An 18091-nucleotide genomic window follows, 5' to 3' on the forward strand; every position below is an offset into this window, starting at 1 on the left:
TCATTACAGATCCCGCAGCATTTTTCATATCTGCAAGGCATTAGCTCTGGTATCCTGGCCAAAATCCAGCTTGGGTAATCATTTGTAATAAATAAAATAATATTTCACATGTACACATCATGGGTATTATTCTCCCCATGTCATAGATAGGCCCAGAGAGGATAAGTGACAGGCCCACAGTCACAATGCAAGTCAGTGGCAAAGCCAGATATTAGAATCCAGGTGTTCAGACACTCAGTCTTTAGATTTATTCACATGACCATGACTTTCCAAAATGGCATACTGCCTAGCTGAGACTGGCAACTTCATTTTTGGTTGGATCAACTATCCTTCACTTCCTGACCTAAAATGTGTAGGGTGGCCATGTCTGTCAATTGTTGCTATGTTTCAGCCCAAAGACTGATGAAGTCACTTGTGAATAGTTTGTATATCAGTCTGCGAGGTTAATGATCCTTTTGAAGGAAAGGTGTTCTATAACTGTGACAGGTTCTTATGGGAGTTAAATTGTGTACACGTTAGGGGCAGAATGTACCCAAAAGGAGTATGAAGGATGTGATTATTTGCAAAAAATTTTTATGGAGATCTAAGAAATGAACCGATTCATCCGATGACACTATAATGCATTTCCAGTACTGATCAGAGAGAAATTTATTTACAGAGATTTTCAAATACAAACATAATAGCACATTTATATACTTTTTTTACAAAAATGAATATTGAAATGATAAACATGGTACAGCACAATACAACAACAATGAGCTAAACGTAACGATGACAAAATCTATATCTGGAAGACGTTTCCCATTAGTCTTACGTAACCAACAATATCCTACAGTGCCATGAGTGGAATTCTCCATGGACTGAAAGATGTCCATTTACTGCCCTTCATAATAGTACTATAGGCAAAGCCCCTATATATGCTGAGTAAAATGTCGCATTTTTGTAATAATGCTGAAAACACAGAAGCTAAATAAAAATTCTATAGGGCTGAATAAGCAGTGAATAAAAGTTTTGGGAAAAAGAGTAGAGAGAATATACAAAATACTGTTAAAGTGGCTTATTGGTCCATTTATTAGGTTTCACGTGTAGTTTAAAAAGTGGTATAACATTGAATTTTAAACCATCCAATGAATTAAAAAAAAGAAAAAATGCACCAGTAAGTTTGCATTTTATTTGTTCTGTGCCATGGTCTATACGTGTGTGTGTGTGTTGTGCTGAAGGGGAACTTTGGAAGATTATACCCTACCCAAAATATTATTTTCACTAGTCTTTCAATTCATTGGTACACCCATACCTTCACAATTTACCAAAGGGGAGCATTCCTAGCTCGTAAAATTGAATTCTTCCAGAACAGATCAGAAATATACTCTGTCAAGCAAGAACTGCCCATGCCTTCCAAGATTCGCAGTGTTTGGTCCAGCTTTCCAGACTCCCCACCCTCCCCGCAATTCAGTGTCACCTCATGTCCTTGACCAGGTGCATTCTCATTTCACACTGACTGTTCTGCAGTTAGGAGCTAAAGCACTTTTTTCAGAAGAAGTCTGCAAGTCACTTCGGCCTCTTGAAGCTCATTCATTCTCTAAACTGGACTCTCAGGCCGCCAGCCTCAGTAAGGGTACTGTTTCTGTTTCTTGCCAGAGAAGCAGGCCAACCAAGTGCAGATTAACATAGCGGCAGCTGCTCCTCCTCCGGTGCAGTAGTAAGCCCAGCCAATTTCACAAGTACCTAAGATGAACAAACAAACCAAGGAAACCATGTTTTATTCAAGAAGAAAGGTTTGCTTTCACCATAACTTTATAAGCTCTTTCCTTTTGGAGGCAAATGAAAACAGAAGTAACCAAATACAGCTTATGGTGCTGTGCATTTTATCTTCTGTATCAGCTTATTGGTTTCATTCTCCTTGTAAGCAACTTATATTTATACACCTCCATCCAAAGCCTTCCTATTATGGTAGAAGGCAGCCAGATATCGGTGCTATCTAATCTATCTAGGTGCTCATGAATTTGGTGTCTGAGCTTACAGGAACTTTCTTGCTCTTTTTTTTTTTGGTATTAAATGTAATGCTAATGCGAGGTACTGGAAGGCTGTAAATATCTCAGGGCAGTGACTGCGTCATCTTATGCATTTATGTAGTGCTTAACACACTTGTCTTGACTGGTGCTTCTCAGCACTACTGTAATGAGTGAAACACTGAACATGGCCACCTGAAAAAGGTACAAGTCATTAAATGATACAGATCCACAGAATCCTGTCTATAGTATGGCTAATTAGAAAATTGGCATAAGCACTTCAGGATCTCAGAGATATTTACAATATGGATTTATTACATAGTGTTTATATGGACAGAAAGTCTGTGTTGGAATGTACACTTGAGCCAAATAGGTTCTCTAGGGTCCTTTTACCAATCTAAACAGCATCAAATCCAACAGGGAATCTGGGCTATTGCCAAGGGAATATTAAATTCTGAAACTTTTTTTTCCTCCTGAGTAGTTGTGAATGGATGGTCCAGAGGTCCCAGATTCAATCCTGCCCGCCAGCGACCGGGGTCTGTTGGTGTTACAGTTGCACATGTGTAAAGGGATTGCCTGCATGCATTTCTTGCAGAATTGTAGCCTACATTTCCAAACCTCAATGAATAAAGATATTTAGACTTCACTGTACACTACTCCTCTTTCCTCAGACTGATGCCAATCTGCTGGAAGGGACAGAGCTGTGGAGTCTGCCTGTCAGAAATTTTCACACCTGAAGCAAAACTGGTGAATCTATGAAGATACAGAACCCCGCCCCTTTCTCTAGTGTAGTTATACAAGTCTGTCATAACAAAAAGCAGGGCTTCTGGGCCTTTCTTTAAAAAAATGCTTCTAAAATAACATTTATAAAACTGTGAAATTTACACTGCAAAAATGTCCTGTCTACTTCACCATTTCCCCAAAGAAGGAAACTCAACAAGTTTTGGACAGTTCCACTAAAATAGAGAGGACATTGCCTTAAACTGCATAAAACAAGCAGCTGCGAATGACTGGGCCTTTATTACCTTTTTGCATAATGAAAGAGCAGGAGTGTTTTAGGCTGCTGGTGAAGAGAGACTTTAAAAAGTGAAAAATATCATCCGAGCGGATTCCTCTGGGTTTCAGAGGAGTTCCAAATACAACTAAGAGGCTGGCTGCTCGTTACTGACCTGAGGTCCAGTGCTCCTTCTAGAGTTCTCAAAAAGAAAAGGAGGACTTGTGGCACCTTAGAGACTAACAAATTTATTTGAGCACAAGCTTTCGTGAGCTACAGCTCACTTCATCGGATGCATTCAGTGGAAAATACAGTGGGGAGATTTATATACACAGAGAACATGAAACACACCATAACCAGAGTGATCAGGTAAGGTGAGCTATCATCAGTGGCGGGGGACGGGACTTTTGTAGTGATAATCAAGTTGGGGCATATCCAGCAGTTGACAGGAACGTGTGAGGAACAGTTGGGGGGGGGGGGGCTAATAAACATGGGGAAATAGTTTTACTTTGTGTAATGACCCATCCACTCCCAGTCTTTATTCAAGCCTAAGTTAATTGTATCCTGTTTGCAAATTAATTCCAATTCAGCAGTCTCTCATTGGAGTCTGTTTTTGAAGTTTTTTTATTGAAGAATTGCCACTTTTAGGTCTGTAATCGAGAGACGAAAGAGACTGAAGTGTTCTCCGACTGGTTTTTGAATGTTATAATTCTTGACGTCTGATTTCTGTTCTGTCTACCTATATTTAATTCACCTAAATTGGGAACACTCAGAGGATTTAGTTTGCCTACAACCCTTTCAAGAAACGAAAGAAGCAAAACTATTTAAATTGTTCCCCTGCTGTCTATAATGGTTCGTCAGACAAGCCTCCGAGCTTACTTGGTTGGCAGATAGCTGTTTTCAATGCAGGGGAAAACTACACTTGACAGTTAAAGTAGAGGTTGCTGGCATTGAAAATAGGTTAGCAGTGGAGCGGACAGCCCCACTCCCTGCCAAGTCCAGCGAGAGAGAGAGAGAGAGAGAGAGAGGCTGTGGGGCTGGTTTCCACAGCGACCGCAAATCAGAAGGGTCGATGTTTTTTATTTTGTTTTGTTTTCTTTCTTTGTCAAGCCTGACCTTAAAAATTTCTCAGGAGGGAGATTCCACCACCTCCCTAGGTAACCCATTCTAGTGCTTCACCACCCTCCTAGTGAGAGAGTTTTTCCTAATATCCAACCTAAACCTCCCCCACTGTAACTTGAGACCATTACTCCTTGTTCTGTCATCTGGTACCACTGAGAACAGTCTAGATTCATCCTCTTTGGAACCCCCTTTCAGATAGTTGAAAGCAGCTATCAAATCCCCCCTTATTCTTCTCTTCTGCAGACTAAATAATCTCAGTTCCCGCAGTCTCTCCTCATAAGTCATGTGCTCCAGCTCCCTAATCATTTTTGTTGCCCTCCGCTGGACTCTCCAATTTTTCCACATCCCTCGATCTGATGGCAATGCTCCTGTTTATACAGTCCAAAATGCCGTTAGCCTTCTCGGCAACAAGGGCACACTGTTGAATCGTATCCAGCTTCTCGTCCACTATCACCCCAGGTCCTTTTCTGCAGAACTGCTGCTTAGCCATTCGGTCCCTAGTCTGTAGCAGTGCATGGGATTCTTCCGTCCTAAGTGCAGGACTCTGCGCTTGTCCTTGTTGAACCTCATCAGATTTCTTTTGGCCCAGTCCTCTAATTTGTCTAGGTCCTGCTGTATCCTATCCCTACCCTCCAGCATATCTACCACTCTTCCCAGAGTAGTGTCATCTGCAAACTTGCTGAGGGTGCAAGCCACGCCATCCTCCAGATCATTAATAAACAAAAACTGTCCCCAGGACCGACCCTTGGGGCACTCCGCTTGATACCGGCTGCCAGCTAGACATGGAACCATTGATCACTACCCATTGAGCCTGATGATCTAGCCAGGTTTCTATCCACATAACAGTCCATTCATCCAGCCCATAGTTCTTTAACTTGCTGGCAAGAATACTGTGGGAGACCGTATCAAAAGCTTTGCTAAAGTCAAGGAATAACACGTCCACTGCTTTCCCCAGACCTCTCCCCCTGTTCAGGGGATAGAGCCCAGGAGCCCACTCCCTTATGCCCTTGGGGATAGGAGGCACTGCAGGCACAGAGCCATCACATCTCTGTTGCAGGGGTTGGGAAGAGGGGTGGGGGCAGATTCCCAGTATTGTGTATAGGAATTTAAAGGAGACCACGCAGCCTGAGATCACCACCAGCTCAGAAATGGAATAGTCAATGGGAGAAGGTGCAGCCTCTATCTGGGAAAAACTGCCCTATTGGAGAAAAAGGAGACATCTGCTCTCCCACCTCAAGACACCTACCCATCCCACAGGTCATTTTTATTTGGGCCAGATTGAGGCAATCCTGGGTCCTAAGCACACCATGACACAGCGGCCCCTGTGGCTCAGTTTTCGTGGCACATTTTGAATGGGGTTGGCAGAGGACTCCCTTCCCTCCCATAGAGGCAAGAGCAGCAGCATGAGGCCCTCTTCCTCCCTCCAGGAGCAGCAGCAGGGGCCATCCTTCCCTCTGGAGCAGCAGGGGTGACAGCAAGTGTCCCCTGTGCCCTCTAGAAAGGCAGAGTTGGAAGCTGCTTACCCCCAGGCACTGGGGTATAGCGGAGGCGGGGAGGTGGGGTGGGGTGTCAAGCCACAGGCCTGCCATATGCGTTTTGGGCACACCTCATTCTCTGTTGGGTGGTGTTGGCAGCATTCCCACTGCAGCAGATATTGGAGTTCAGAACCTGTGAAGATGAATGGGAAGCTCTCACCTCTGAGAGCAATTATGTCAGGCTGTCTGCAGGACCACAGCACTGTTAAACTTGTTGCATGTTTTCGGGGTTTTCTTCACAATCCTGAGGCCTGGAAACTGTTTTCAAAAAAAGAAAGAGAGCTGCGACTCTGACACAATCAAATGACTTGAGGAGCTGGGCTCTATGAATGGGCCTATATAGCCTACGCCTTAGTCCAGCCCTGGGAGGGCAGCCAGACTTAGCGACTTGCTAGGTCCCACTTTTGTGGCTACTCCATAAGGATTAATACCACCTTTGGTGGTGGCCTCTGTGGCTCCTGTGCAGGACCAGAATCCTTCAAGTGTTGCCAAAGGGTGGGAAGCTTGGCTGAAGGAGGACCTTCAGGACCTTATGTCATTAGCCACCCAATCCTAGAAAAGGTCTGAGTCCCACTGTGGAGCAGGTGTGGAGATCCTTCAACTCCCCTACAGCATGGCAAGTCTGGCTGGTGCAGAGCCAAAAGTAAGAGTTTAGCCTGCCGGTGCTCTAATGTATAGGACATATTCCAGTATGTGTTCCTGACTATGGACAGCAATTTATAACACCGATATACCCCCTTTCTTCCTAAAGGATCCCACATTCCTTTCCAATCTACCTTCCCACCAGAATAAGCTTATTTGCCACGTCGGAGGGAGAATCTACTGCTTGATAATCATCCACAGCAACATCACAAAACAGTTAGTGAAGAAGAATCCTTTAACCAATGGAAAGCTCAGGTGGAATTCAGGCAAGCAGAATGCAGTCACTAAGGTCAGGCTATGTTCTCAGGCTATTGAGGAAGTGGGAAGCTTTTTTATATATATTATATTCTGCTGTAGTACTTTATGTTTTTAAGCTCTGGGATACATGCCCAGAGATGATGATTGGTGCAGATAGCTGGATTTTACAACAGAGAACTCTTATCTAATAAATATTTCTTGTACATGGAAAAATCCATTCTTTTTGCCTCTACACAAGCATAACAACAATTTCAGCTGGGATTTTCAAAAGAAGCTGGCAAACCAGGTGTCAAGTCATGCCAAGGGCCCCAGGCCTCACTGAACACTGACAAATGCATATCTGGAAACTAATTGGGCTCACCTGTGTGTTAGTACTGTTAAAATAGGTATTAGATTTATAGAGACATTTAGTGTGTGGACTGTATGAAATGCTTGTGAATTGCTATATGCAATAATCTCACTTACAATATTTGTACCCCATGCTGTAAGGTAATATTTAAGTGTTTGCTTTGTAACTATAGTAGTGTTTTCTATGAAACTGGAAACACCCCCGAGTCAGGAGAGAAGCATTACCAAGTGTGAAATACTAGTTTACCACAACGGGTGTCATCTCCTGCCCAACAAAAGAAGGCCCACAGAAGGCCAGTGGACAAAAGACTATTGATTGCTCTCCCCACACCCAGGAAGAGAGGATGTGTACAAACCCTCATCCCATTACTGTTTGAATGCTGGGCGAAAGGAATAAAAATCCCTGACCAGAAGGCTCTGTATCACTATGCTGCTTGGAATTTGGAGAGGGCAATATTTCTAAGCATAAGCAAGGGATCCCCAAGCTGTTTAGCTTGGATTAGCCCTAAAGGACATACAGAGCTTGCACATTACAGCAGCTTCTATTACTTTTTGAAACCTACAACTGTGACTCATTTGTGTGTTTATGTTTACCTGCTTTAACCCTGTAAATAACTCTTACTACTTTTTCCTAGTTAATAAATCTTTATTTTCTTTCTTACAGGGTTGGTTACAAGCGTTATCTTTGGTGAGGTATCTAAGGTACCATTGATCTGGGGTCAGTGACTGGTCCTTTGGGACTGGGAGTAACCTGAATATTGTGAGTTTTGGTGTAGGGGACCATCTGTCACAAAGCCAGGCTTGCCTGGAAGTGCCCAAGGGGACTGTCTGACTCCATCTCAAGGCTGTTATAGTACTTAAGAAGTCACACTTGACACCTGGTTGGTGGTATCTAATTATAGAACAACCAACCAATTTGGGGGGTTGTGCCCTGGTTTGTAACAGTCTGCCCTGAGGTTGGCACTCACATTCACGAGCCACTCCAGACATCTTCACAAAGCCTCAGGAAGATGGGTGGCTAAATCTCTGAAGCTGGTTTGAAAATCCCTGTATTCATAACACATCTTTCAGGGGGCTTCTGTCTGTCTTGGAAGGGTGATGGACTCCATCTAACAGTTCCTTTTGGTCACTAGCTACTCCCAGGATGTGTCTTCTAAAACAACAAAATAAGAATTCTACCACTGCCTTGAGATATGTCACTTTTTCTTGTGATGATCCCGAATACAGAAAGTTCTGGCTGAAATGCTACTTTAAAAGAACCAGGACCAAAAATTCACCTGCTGGGATCATTCAGAATGTCTCAATCATGCCCTTAGGGAAACAGGAAGGAATAAGGAGACTTGACTTCTGCATGGGGTGAACTCAACTTTTGTATCTTGGCAGAGGACAAGGGAGAGATGTATAGTGAGGAATGTGTTTATGGATGATGAGCCAGCTGCTAGATCAGTGTCACAGCGTTGCTTGAGAAATACAGGATGCACATTCAACCTTGGACTTGGCAAGCCAAGGTTTCCCCCCTCACTGTGCTCCATTTTCCCCAAGGAACACCGTCACCCCCTTTGATCATATAAGGAATGGCAGGCAGTCTGTTGCTCTTTCAAGCTTGCCAGAGGGAGCAAGGTCAAGAGGAACAAGTAAAGGGACAGGGAAGTACAGCAGGGTGGTTGAAAGAACACTGGGACACTGACCTTAGAGCAACAGTGACACAAAAGTCAACCTGCTCATTAGTTCCATTGAGTGCCAGAAGCAGTGGGAATCTCTTGCTAAAATAGCTTGATGTATACGTGGAGGCTGCAGAATGGGGCAGCATTCAGAGCTGTAACACTGAAGAGGAGCCTGCTGTTGGAAAGGGTGAAGTGTTCTCTGCAGTGTTCTAATTACAGTTCTCAAGCCAACAATAAAATGTTTCAAATTTACCTGCTGAAATTAACGATCATCTACCACAAATGGCCAAGTGTTACACTGAAACAATGGTACTCCCCTTGTAATCTTGTATTTCATGGTGGAGGGGATGCTCTAGTTTATGTTTTAGCTCCAGTGTTTTCATTTTGCTGCATGTACCAGCTATTTTAGTCCATTGCACCCTAAGGAAAGATTGTTGGTTGTTAATAATTGGGCAATTTAGCTGCAGTTTAACCTGTGAAATGACTTTTGCATTAAATTCTCTCATTTAGAAAGGTGGTAAAGTTTTGTAAAGGGCAGGATAGAGAATATTCAAATGATTAGGCTAGAGGCCAAATCAAATGGCAATACACAAGCAGAAATTATACACTTGAGAGCAAAAACATTTAGTTCTCCTGATTTATATTTGTATAGCAGTTATAACAGCAGCTAGCACAGCAGGGCCCTGATCCAGCAAAGCTCTTAAACAAATACTTCATTTTTATCGCAGTGACTTCAATGAGACTACTCACCTGCTGAAAGTTAAGCATGTGCTTAAGTGCTTTGCTGGATTGGGGCCTAAATTCATCCATCGGGTACAGTATTTTGCCTTGAGGGACTCTGACTTGCTAAGCATGATAAATATTGCTTTTTTATTTGATGCTCTGTTGTTGAAATCAAAGCTCTAAAAGGCACAGCAAAGTCCACGATTACATAACTAGGCAGTGCTCAAAATCCTGTGTGCGTGTGTGAGAGAGAGTGAATGTGTGAGAGTGGGGGAGAGAGAGAAAAAAATCCACGTGGGGATGGCATGGTTTAAGTTTCATGATAATGGAATTTCTCCAAGGATCTAAAAATACCTAAAATACTTTCCTATCTAAGTAAGTTGTCATGCATCATAGTTGCATGTTCTGGAATGATACTGTGCTCAGGGCCTACACTAGTTTTTATACACCAGTATTTACCTTCCAGTGCAGGACAGAGGAAGGGACTCTGGCTATTTTAGTCTGGCAGTAACAGGAGCTGGGGACTCATCGTTCTGCTGGTGTTGCATGCTCACTGGCCATTTGAAAGCTTTTGGTTTCGTTGGTGTTTTCTTGGCAAGGAAGTTGATAGGCAGCATAAATAATTGGAACTACGGGCCTTCTGATTGGTCAGTGGGGCAGCAGCATCCACCGACAGCCCAGGCAAGATTGGAGACAGCCAGCGAGACATTTTTTAAAATGGGGTTTAACGCTGCTGATATTTGGGTGGGGGGCGGCTAGAAATCAGTTTGGGGATTAACTCTCAAGTCACAGCCCTTAAATATATACTGCAGGTGAACAAAGTGGGGTGGGGGGCAGAGTGGGTGCATGGAACATTTCCCTCCATACCACCTGTCCCCAGTACAGGACGTAAAAACAATTACAGCCCAAGCTCCATTAGAAGCAAAGGCTGCTAGGACTAGGATCCTTGTAGGGAGCAGGGAGGGGTAAGAAGGAGTCAGGGTCACATCCAGTCAGTGAAGCTGGCTGGCTATAGAGGGAGCACACACTGTCCCCTCCTTAGGGGTGGACTTGGAGCTGCAGTAACCAGGATCTCTGAGTGACATGGTGTATAGTGCCTCCTGGTGGTTGCCCTGGGGCAGTCTTTCTCTCTGCACTGCTCCTTACTCAGAGCTATGCCTCAGCAGTATAATTTGGCCCACAATAGGAAAAGCAACCACAACACAAAGCTGTGGGTGTGTCCCAGCTGTCGTGAGAGTTACGGAGTGCATCACTTTAACAGCTTTCTGAAATAAATCTCCATGCTTTTTGCATGAGTGAATACATGGTCAGTCAAGTGAATGAATCCACAAGTGACGGAGTGAATGGCTGAGTCAATGGGGGTACAGACATCATTTGCTTAATTTCTGCTATGATTTCCATGGGCATGATATTGTTCCCATAATGCCATGGATTTCCCCAAAATTTAGCATGACAAATATGAAGCAGAGTTAATTTAGGCAGCTGGAGGAGTGGCTAATCCTTGATCTACCACAGGGCTCCACATGGGATCTGTTTACATAGATCCTGGGGCTTTAGTAGTATACTTTCAACTCATACCATCCTATAAAAAAATCACAAGTACTTAAAGCATTTCTGGAAATACATGTGATTTTTATCTAAAATATCCAATAAATGAAATGTATGAAAACTCCAGAATATAGGAGTGTCTGGGATATGAACCTATTACATTAATTGCAAGACCTAAAATAAGATTACTGTTGAAATCAATAAAACTTGCACTGGGCTAGAAGCCTGGAGAACCTGGCAAATGCTAATAACTTAGCTTTAAGTAGGATCCATTTTCTAAGACCAAGAAAAAAAGGGTTGAGAATTATTCCAACTGAGAAATACAGTGCTAAAAAGCATATGGCAAACATCACTGATTAATCCACACATCTAAAAACCCCTCCTACTTAGAAACCTTGTGCAGCAACTCTAGTAACCAGCTTTGCATGAGAGTCCAATACTAGGAGGGAATGTGAAATAATTTAATGAACCAGGGTATTTTTTTTTAAATCAGAGACTAAAAATGAAGAGAGAGATAAGTACAGGAATTGCAGGTCTGAATGCCACAAAGCTAATGGAAAAGATAATCAGCTAATAAAGAAGAGCTCAGCAGTTTGAGCATTGGCCTGCTAAACCCAGGGTTGTGAGTTCAATCCTTGAGGAGGCCATTTAGGGATCTGGGGCAAAAATTGGGGATTGGTCCTGCTTTGAGCAGGGGGTTGGACTAGATGATCTCCTGAGGTCCCTTCCAACCCTGATATTCTATGATTCTATGATAAGAGGATCTGATTATTTTGAAAGGAAACCAAGAAGAGTTCAAGAACTGAAGATTCTTTTTCTTTACACAGTGCGATTCTGACATGTAAAATAAGCTACAAAAGGCAGCAGTAGAAGTTACATCCTGAAATGCATACAGAAAGGAGTTAGGTACATGGAAGAAGTCAACGACAGAGAAGGTACAAACTACAGCTGAGTGAGTAATTTGGAACCAATGATGTATTTGGTGAAGTGTGCTCCTCTCTGTCCAGAGAACGTTGATGATTTTCTCAAAATTATCTGAACATTTTCCCCTTATTTTTAACAAGATGACACCCTATTTAATATTTGAAATTTGAGCTATGATGCTTTGTTGCTCAAAGAAAGCAATAGCAAATGGGAAGGGAGATGGTTCTTGAGACACACTCTCTGTTAGTGTGTGGTCTGGTGTGATGGGGTGTACCAGGCCCATTGAGGCCCTCCAGAAGGCCCTGCGGTCCTACCACACCCCAGGAAAAAAATCTCCATCTGTTTGTAGATAACTTGTGAACAGAAGTCAGATTTCTGACTGTTCATGACAAATAGTTTAAAAATCTTTTATAGTTAATAGTGTTCTAAAAAACATCCTGGTTTCTAAATCTCTTCTCCACAGTCTTATCCTTTGGATGTCGATGCTCAGCCAGGATGCTGAAATGCCACCTAGCTGTTTGACAAAGCTGTTCTATATTTGCAGTTTTCCCAAAGAGATGACTTTTGTGTTCTTTAGTAACTGTACTGTTTATAAAGGCAATTTATTATAATAATTATTTTAAGGCAATAGTGCCTATCAGTTAAATAGTTCTCTTGTGATCCTCTCTTCCAACCCTCTGGAAGCAGCAAAGGGAAATTATAATAAAGCTTTTAGACAAACATATCCCTTGACAGAAAGAAATTCTGAGATATTTAGAATGAAGTTTAGATGTATGCCTAGCACAGAACATGATGGAGAGGGGTGAGATATGACTATCAAATTCTGAAGTCTGTATTATACCTGTGTTGAAATATTGGCAGTGTGACCACATTCGTTTGGACTTGCAGCCTCCAGATAACTGCCCTGCTTAGGAAAGGTGTATGGCACATTGTGGAAAGGCCATCACAGAGAGCCATCAAGCTGCAATCTGGGGCTATCCACTTTGACTGACTCAACTACTGGCCCACCCCCATGGTACCAGACTCTTTCTAGACAGTGGCCTGCAAGTGAGCAAGCAACAATGACTGGCGGTGACAGTTTGAGCACGTGACCTGGAGATGGAGGCCCTATTTGGGAATAGGTTTCTGCTCTGTGCAGGGGGCAGACCATCACCACATGTAAGGAGGACTTTGGGGACAGAGAGGGAAGGAGAGACTCTGCCCAGCCTGAAACACTGATGACAGATAGACTCACAAGAGGGGTGAGACCAGACTGGGGAAGGGGGCACCTCAGGACTTATCTTGTTTTCAAAGATCTGTAACTCACGTTAAGAAATTCCTTTGCTAAGCCTGTGTTCCTTGCTTTCCTACATGTTGTCCTCAAAGGGTGTAGTGGGGTGGCTGCCCCAATCCTGCAGAAAAAGGGTTAAAAGCAGCCCTGGAGAGGGCTGCAGCAGGGGAAGGAATTAAGAACAGCTGGGGGAAGCTGACTGAGTTGCTGACTGCAGCTGTGGCCAGCTCAATCAGGGTCCAGCTGGCCCTATAAGAGGGCTGAGGGCCAGAAGCTAAGGTGTCTCACTCTAGTCCTGGAGTGGGAAGGGCTAGCTGCCTGAGAGTAAGGTACCTGAAACAGAGCAGTGCTGGGGAAGGGCAAAAGGGAGCTCCTGCCTGGTAAACCCCCAGGCTGCAGGTATTGTTGAAGGCCTATGAAAGGTACTGGGGCTGCAGAGGGGCAGCCTGGGAGTAGGCAGAGGCAGAGGCAGCTGGTCCTAACCCCTTGCCTATGATGAGTGGTCATTAGACTGACATCTGTCCCAATGAGTGGGGGCTAGTTGATGACTGGCAGTAGCCACTGAGGTGAGGCGGGTCTAGCGGGTTGGGGGCTCCCTGGGAAGGGAGACCCAGAGTGGGGGTCCTGCTGGGGCAGAACCCTGAGGGAAAGGGGGTCTGGGAGGGACACGGGGCCAGCAGCAGGCAAGACACCGGCCTGCAGAGGGTGCTCCAACACTTGAGGGAAAAAAGCAAATTCCCAGGATAACCAGCAGGAGGTGCTGCACTGGTGAGTCTTGTCCTGCTACAAAGGGGTTAAACTGGTAAGTCCAGAGAACCCACAACCTAGGTAGAACACAGGGGGAGAATCTGTCAGTGACTAGGGGCTCAGGAGGTCTGACTACAGTTTCAGGGTCTAGGAAAGCTTGATGGCAACATCCCACATCAGAAGGAAGAGGTTAGATAAGCTGTCTGAGCCCAGGAGTATGCCTTAAGAGTCCCAGATCTAGAAACAGTGACTAGCTTCTATCCCACACCCAACTTGCTTGGAAGCATGTGGTACCCAGTGACTGGGTCCAGTCACAACAAACTCTGCGGGGGTGGGGAAGGGGACTGGGTCATATTGTAACACTCTCCATTGAAAGCCCGTCAAGCCTTTGCAGCAGCATGCAACTTCCAGAATATGGCTCGCAAAAAGGAAATGCCTGTGTCTGAAGAGTTCAATCTGCCAAAGCAAAGTGAGCAAAAAGTAGAGGCTCTGAGATATCTCAGAGTACTAATAGAGAGAGAAGATGCTAAGAACATCTCCTCAAGATCTGTTTCTTTTAGTTAAATCTCTGAATGCTCAAAGCAATGGAGCACAGCTGGTTTGAGATCACTGTTGCCTTTATATGTAAAGGCTAAACCTCACACATTTAAAAACAAAAAGTTACACTAGAGTCCATGGTGTAGTAAAATACAAGCAAACCTCAATGAATGGGAGAAGAGTGTCTGCAGGATGCTCTAATATCTATGATCACAGACCAGAAAAAAGTTGAGCAGAGGAAGAAACCATGAAATTGAGCCAATTGTACAGTAATCTTCCAAGGAAAGTGGTGAGAGCCCCATGTCTGGAAAAAATGAAAACTACAGTGGACTAAGCCTTTGATAACATACTGACCTGTAGAAATATACTTTCTAGGTGTCACCCTATCATTTCAGGACTATCCCACTAAATGCCAGCTAAGGCTCAGTTTTGTAAGTCAAACTTAATATGTGATGTTTATTTTAAAGTCATTTAGAACTGATGTAAAAAACATTTTGGTGGCATCTCTGGATTTGTATAAATAATTATAGATATTTCCCTGGAGATTCAGTTCAGAAATGGTCTTGAAGGTGATTGTCAAACACAAAAGGCCATTAATAATGATAATACCTAGCACTTTTCATCAGTAGATCTCAAAGTGCTTTACAAAGGAGGGTCAGAATTACCACCACCATTTTACAGATGGGGAAACTGCACGGAGACAAGGTGATCCAGCAGGGAGGTGGTAGAATTGGGAACAGAACCCACATCTCTTAAGTCACCATTCAGTGTGCTATTCAAGGGGCCCAACTCTCCTTGAACAGCAAAAGAAGTTGGGCGTCTTACTCCTATTTTTGTCTCTGAAAGTCTCCTCTGACCCACACAGATTCCCCCGGCTTTTAAGTAAAGCGGCAGCATTTCAGAAACTTTTCATAATGGTGGCTCAGATTTTGCAAAATCTAAAAGCTGTCGCAAGTCTTTTGCACAGTCCTAATTCTGATGCAAATTCCTTTTGGTTCTTGACAAGCTCTCACCAACCTGTCAAACCTTTCTCTGCTGGGAACTTCACTTTTCAGCTGTTACTTCTGCGTGATGTGGTGGTGTGTTTTTGAAGTACTGCATCTAGCCCAGACCAAATTAAATGTGTTCTACAACTGTTTGGATGAGATCCATTTAGAGAAAATGACTTGCTAATTACTCTTGCTGTAAATATGATCCTGTATATCTGAATCAACTTAACTTCTTTCAACTAGCAGCTCAGAACCACAATGGAGCTCTGATCTTGATTGGGGCCTTTGGGCAGCTCCACAATATAAATAATGAATAAATAACAGCATATGCTGTAACAGGAGATGGGAATGACTTTGATCCTTCCCTATATATTTGTGGAAGAATAAGAATCCCTTGGTACTTATGCTCCTTGCTTATGACTGGCATATCATCTGTGCCAACTGCGTTAGCCTGCAACCAAATGCTAATTTAGATAATTTATTATTGTAGCTTTCTTTCTGACAGGCAAAAAAAAGCATTAGTGCATGAGTCTAGTATATTGCAGGGTCTTCTACCGATATGGATGTTTGATCCGTGATAGGACTACATGAATTCTACTTGGCCGTATATATTCAGCTAAAACACAACTCCATTTGTGTATGCCTTGATCTGTACCAATATTTTCTTTTGATTAAAAATGTAGATGTTGTACATTGTGTTACCAGTCAAACCCAACTGAATAAAATGCACAGTTCACTTTTAAATAAATTTCAAGGAAAGCATCAAACTATGGGGCATGCTAAATAGTGCCAAGTCAGGGTTTCTGGAAAAGTATACAAAAATCCACTTGTATGTAGATTAAAAGCATGAATAGTTTTCCTGCAGCCACATTAAATGCCACTTTGAAATGTACATATAAGTGGGGTTTTGTTGTCCCTTCACAATATGGCCTATCTTGGCTGTAGTTGGAGTGTCTAATTAGCCTGATGCCTTTGTCAATGTTCCTGCAGACATGGAGAAGCACTTCTCAAATGTACCTGTAACGCTGACAGACCCCAGGCATTGTCGGGCAGGATCGAACCGGGGACCTCTGGAGCTTAGTGCATGAGCCTCTACTGCATGAGCTAAAAGCCAACGCACTGTTAGCTAAGGCTATTGAGCAGACTCATTTGATCTCTCTTTCTGTGGTCTCGGTGTCACTAGATAGGCCAGAACACCACACCCAGGAGGCGTGTGGGTTACACACCCACTAAGGATCATACACTGTTACTATTTTCCCTATCTGTCTTCAAAGTACATCTATATCATTTTGTAATTGGGGCGTTGCGTTTCTTTTTTTAAGCCCACTACATTCAACTGTTAATTCCTGAAGATTTCTGGCTAGCCTTGTCTTATATGATGCAAAATTCAGCCACTTTTTTTAATCTCATTACTTGAAATCCCAGACTCACCAGCCCATTCTTCTCATACACCCATCCTAAAGATCCAGCACCAGGACAGTTGTCATCTTTCTCCAAACTGCCCCAGTCCTTCTTCCACCATGTAGTTCCCAGCTCCCTTTCCAGTTAACCCATTTGCTGTCCTGGCTTTGACTGAAACTGGGGCTCCCTAAGGTCACAACAGATCCTTCTTGGCCTTTGCTGCTTCCTGCAGCTCATCTCCTGGCCCATGCTTCTTGCAGCAGCTCCATGTCAATTCTGTCAGTCCTAGCAGGTTCTCTGGAGAGTCTAGAGTGCTCCAGTTGTTTTCTGCCACCATTGGGTGTTGACTCAATTCCTTGTTCGTTTCTCTATTTGGTTTCTCATATACTGTCCCTGTCACCACCTTTCTCTTCACCGTCCTCAAAGGTATACAGATAGCCTCCTCCCTGGCTAGTTAATTTGTTACAGACTAATGGGTCAGTGGCAGAAAATTTACTCAAAACCCATTCAAATGTAGCACAGAGAAGTTTACATTCCTAACATGTTACTGTAGTGGAGGCCAAAAATAGCTTATTCTTGGCCCCGTCAGACCAGCAGAACTGGCCTGTTAGCCATTTTGTAAGTGGTGGTTATGCCTAAGAAATCATCACTTGGTGTAACTAAGACAAGTTTGCCAAATACCATTTTGCCTCTAGCTTTCTCTTTTGGGGGAAGGTAACCCAGAAGATTGTGCTGGGGTAATGCTGGGTTCATCTAGAACTATCTGACTTCCTGAATCCCTGTCAGTCTAGTTCCAGTCCTAGAAATGAAGTTAACCACCTTAGCTGATGGCTACTAGTGAAGGATGAATGCCAGGTGTCTGTCCATTTTATTGGAGCTATCAGTAGTCTTTGCTATGATGTTGCTGATTTGTCTGTGTGATTTGTTGTGGGTGGATGATTTTGTTGCCCAGTTCCACGCTTTCCTTTCTGAAGGGTCTCCAAGTTCTCTTGGCTCATCTTATACAGAGTCCAGTGGGGTTCCATTCTGCCACCCCTTTGGACCATCCATCTGTCTTTCAGGTGCTCCTAGGGTGCCCATACTAGAGCAGCATGCTTGAAGACGATGCAGCATGCTCTCCTGCTCAGTGCCTGGCCAGCTTTCTGCCCTTGCAGACAGCTAGCACCTGTGAGAGTATGAGCCTGGAGCAGGAGTTATGCTCCAACGTGATTCTAGCTAGCTCCTGCACAAGGGTGAAGAGGTGACAGCAGGAACTGCATACACACCCACTGGGAGAGGCTGATAAGCCTCTGTCCCACCGCACTCACCGCTCCTCTTTCTGTGCATAGCGTTTAAATGCAATTTGTGTGCAATTCTGAAGGCAACTGGTCCCACTGATTC

At 43.7% G+C, this 18091-nt stretch overlaps 1 protein-coding gene across 1 annotated transcript in view; it reads right to left on the reverse strand.

Annotated features, from left to right (window-relative positions):
* Positions 1-630: 630 nt before the first annotated feature.
* The window catches only part of LHFPL6 (LHFPL tetraspan subfamily member 6), a 218500-nt gene continuing 201039 nt past the window's right edge, over positions 631-18091 (reverse strand). The window contains exon 4 of the mRNA XM_084616866.1: positions 631-1725. Within this exon, the coding sequence (XP_084472992.1) occupies positions 1607-1725 (119 nt within the window). The 3' untranslated portion in view covers positions 631-1606. The remainder of the gene's footprint in view (positions 1726-18091) is intronic.

Source organism: Lepidochelys olivacea, assembly GCF_965140295.1.
Source record: "Lepidochelys olivacea isolate rLepOli2 genome assembly, chromosome: 1".
Lineage (NCBI taxonomy): Eukaryota > Metazoa > Chordata > Testudines > Cheloniidae > Lepidochelys > Lepidochelys olivacea.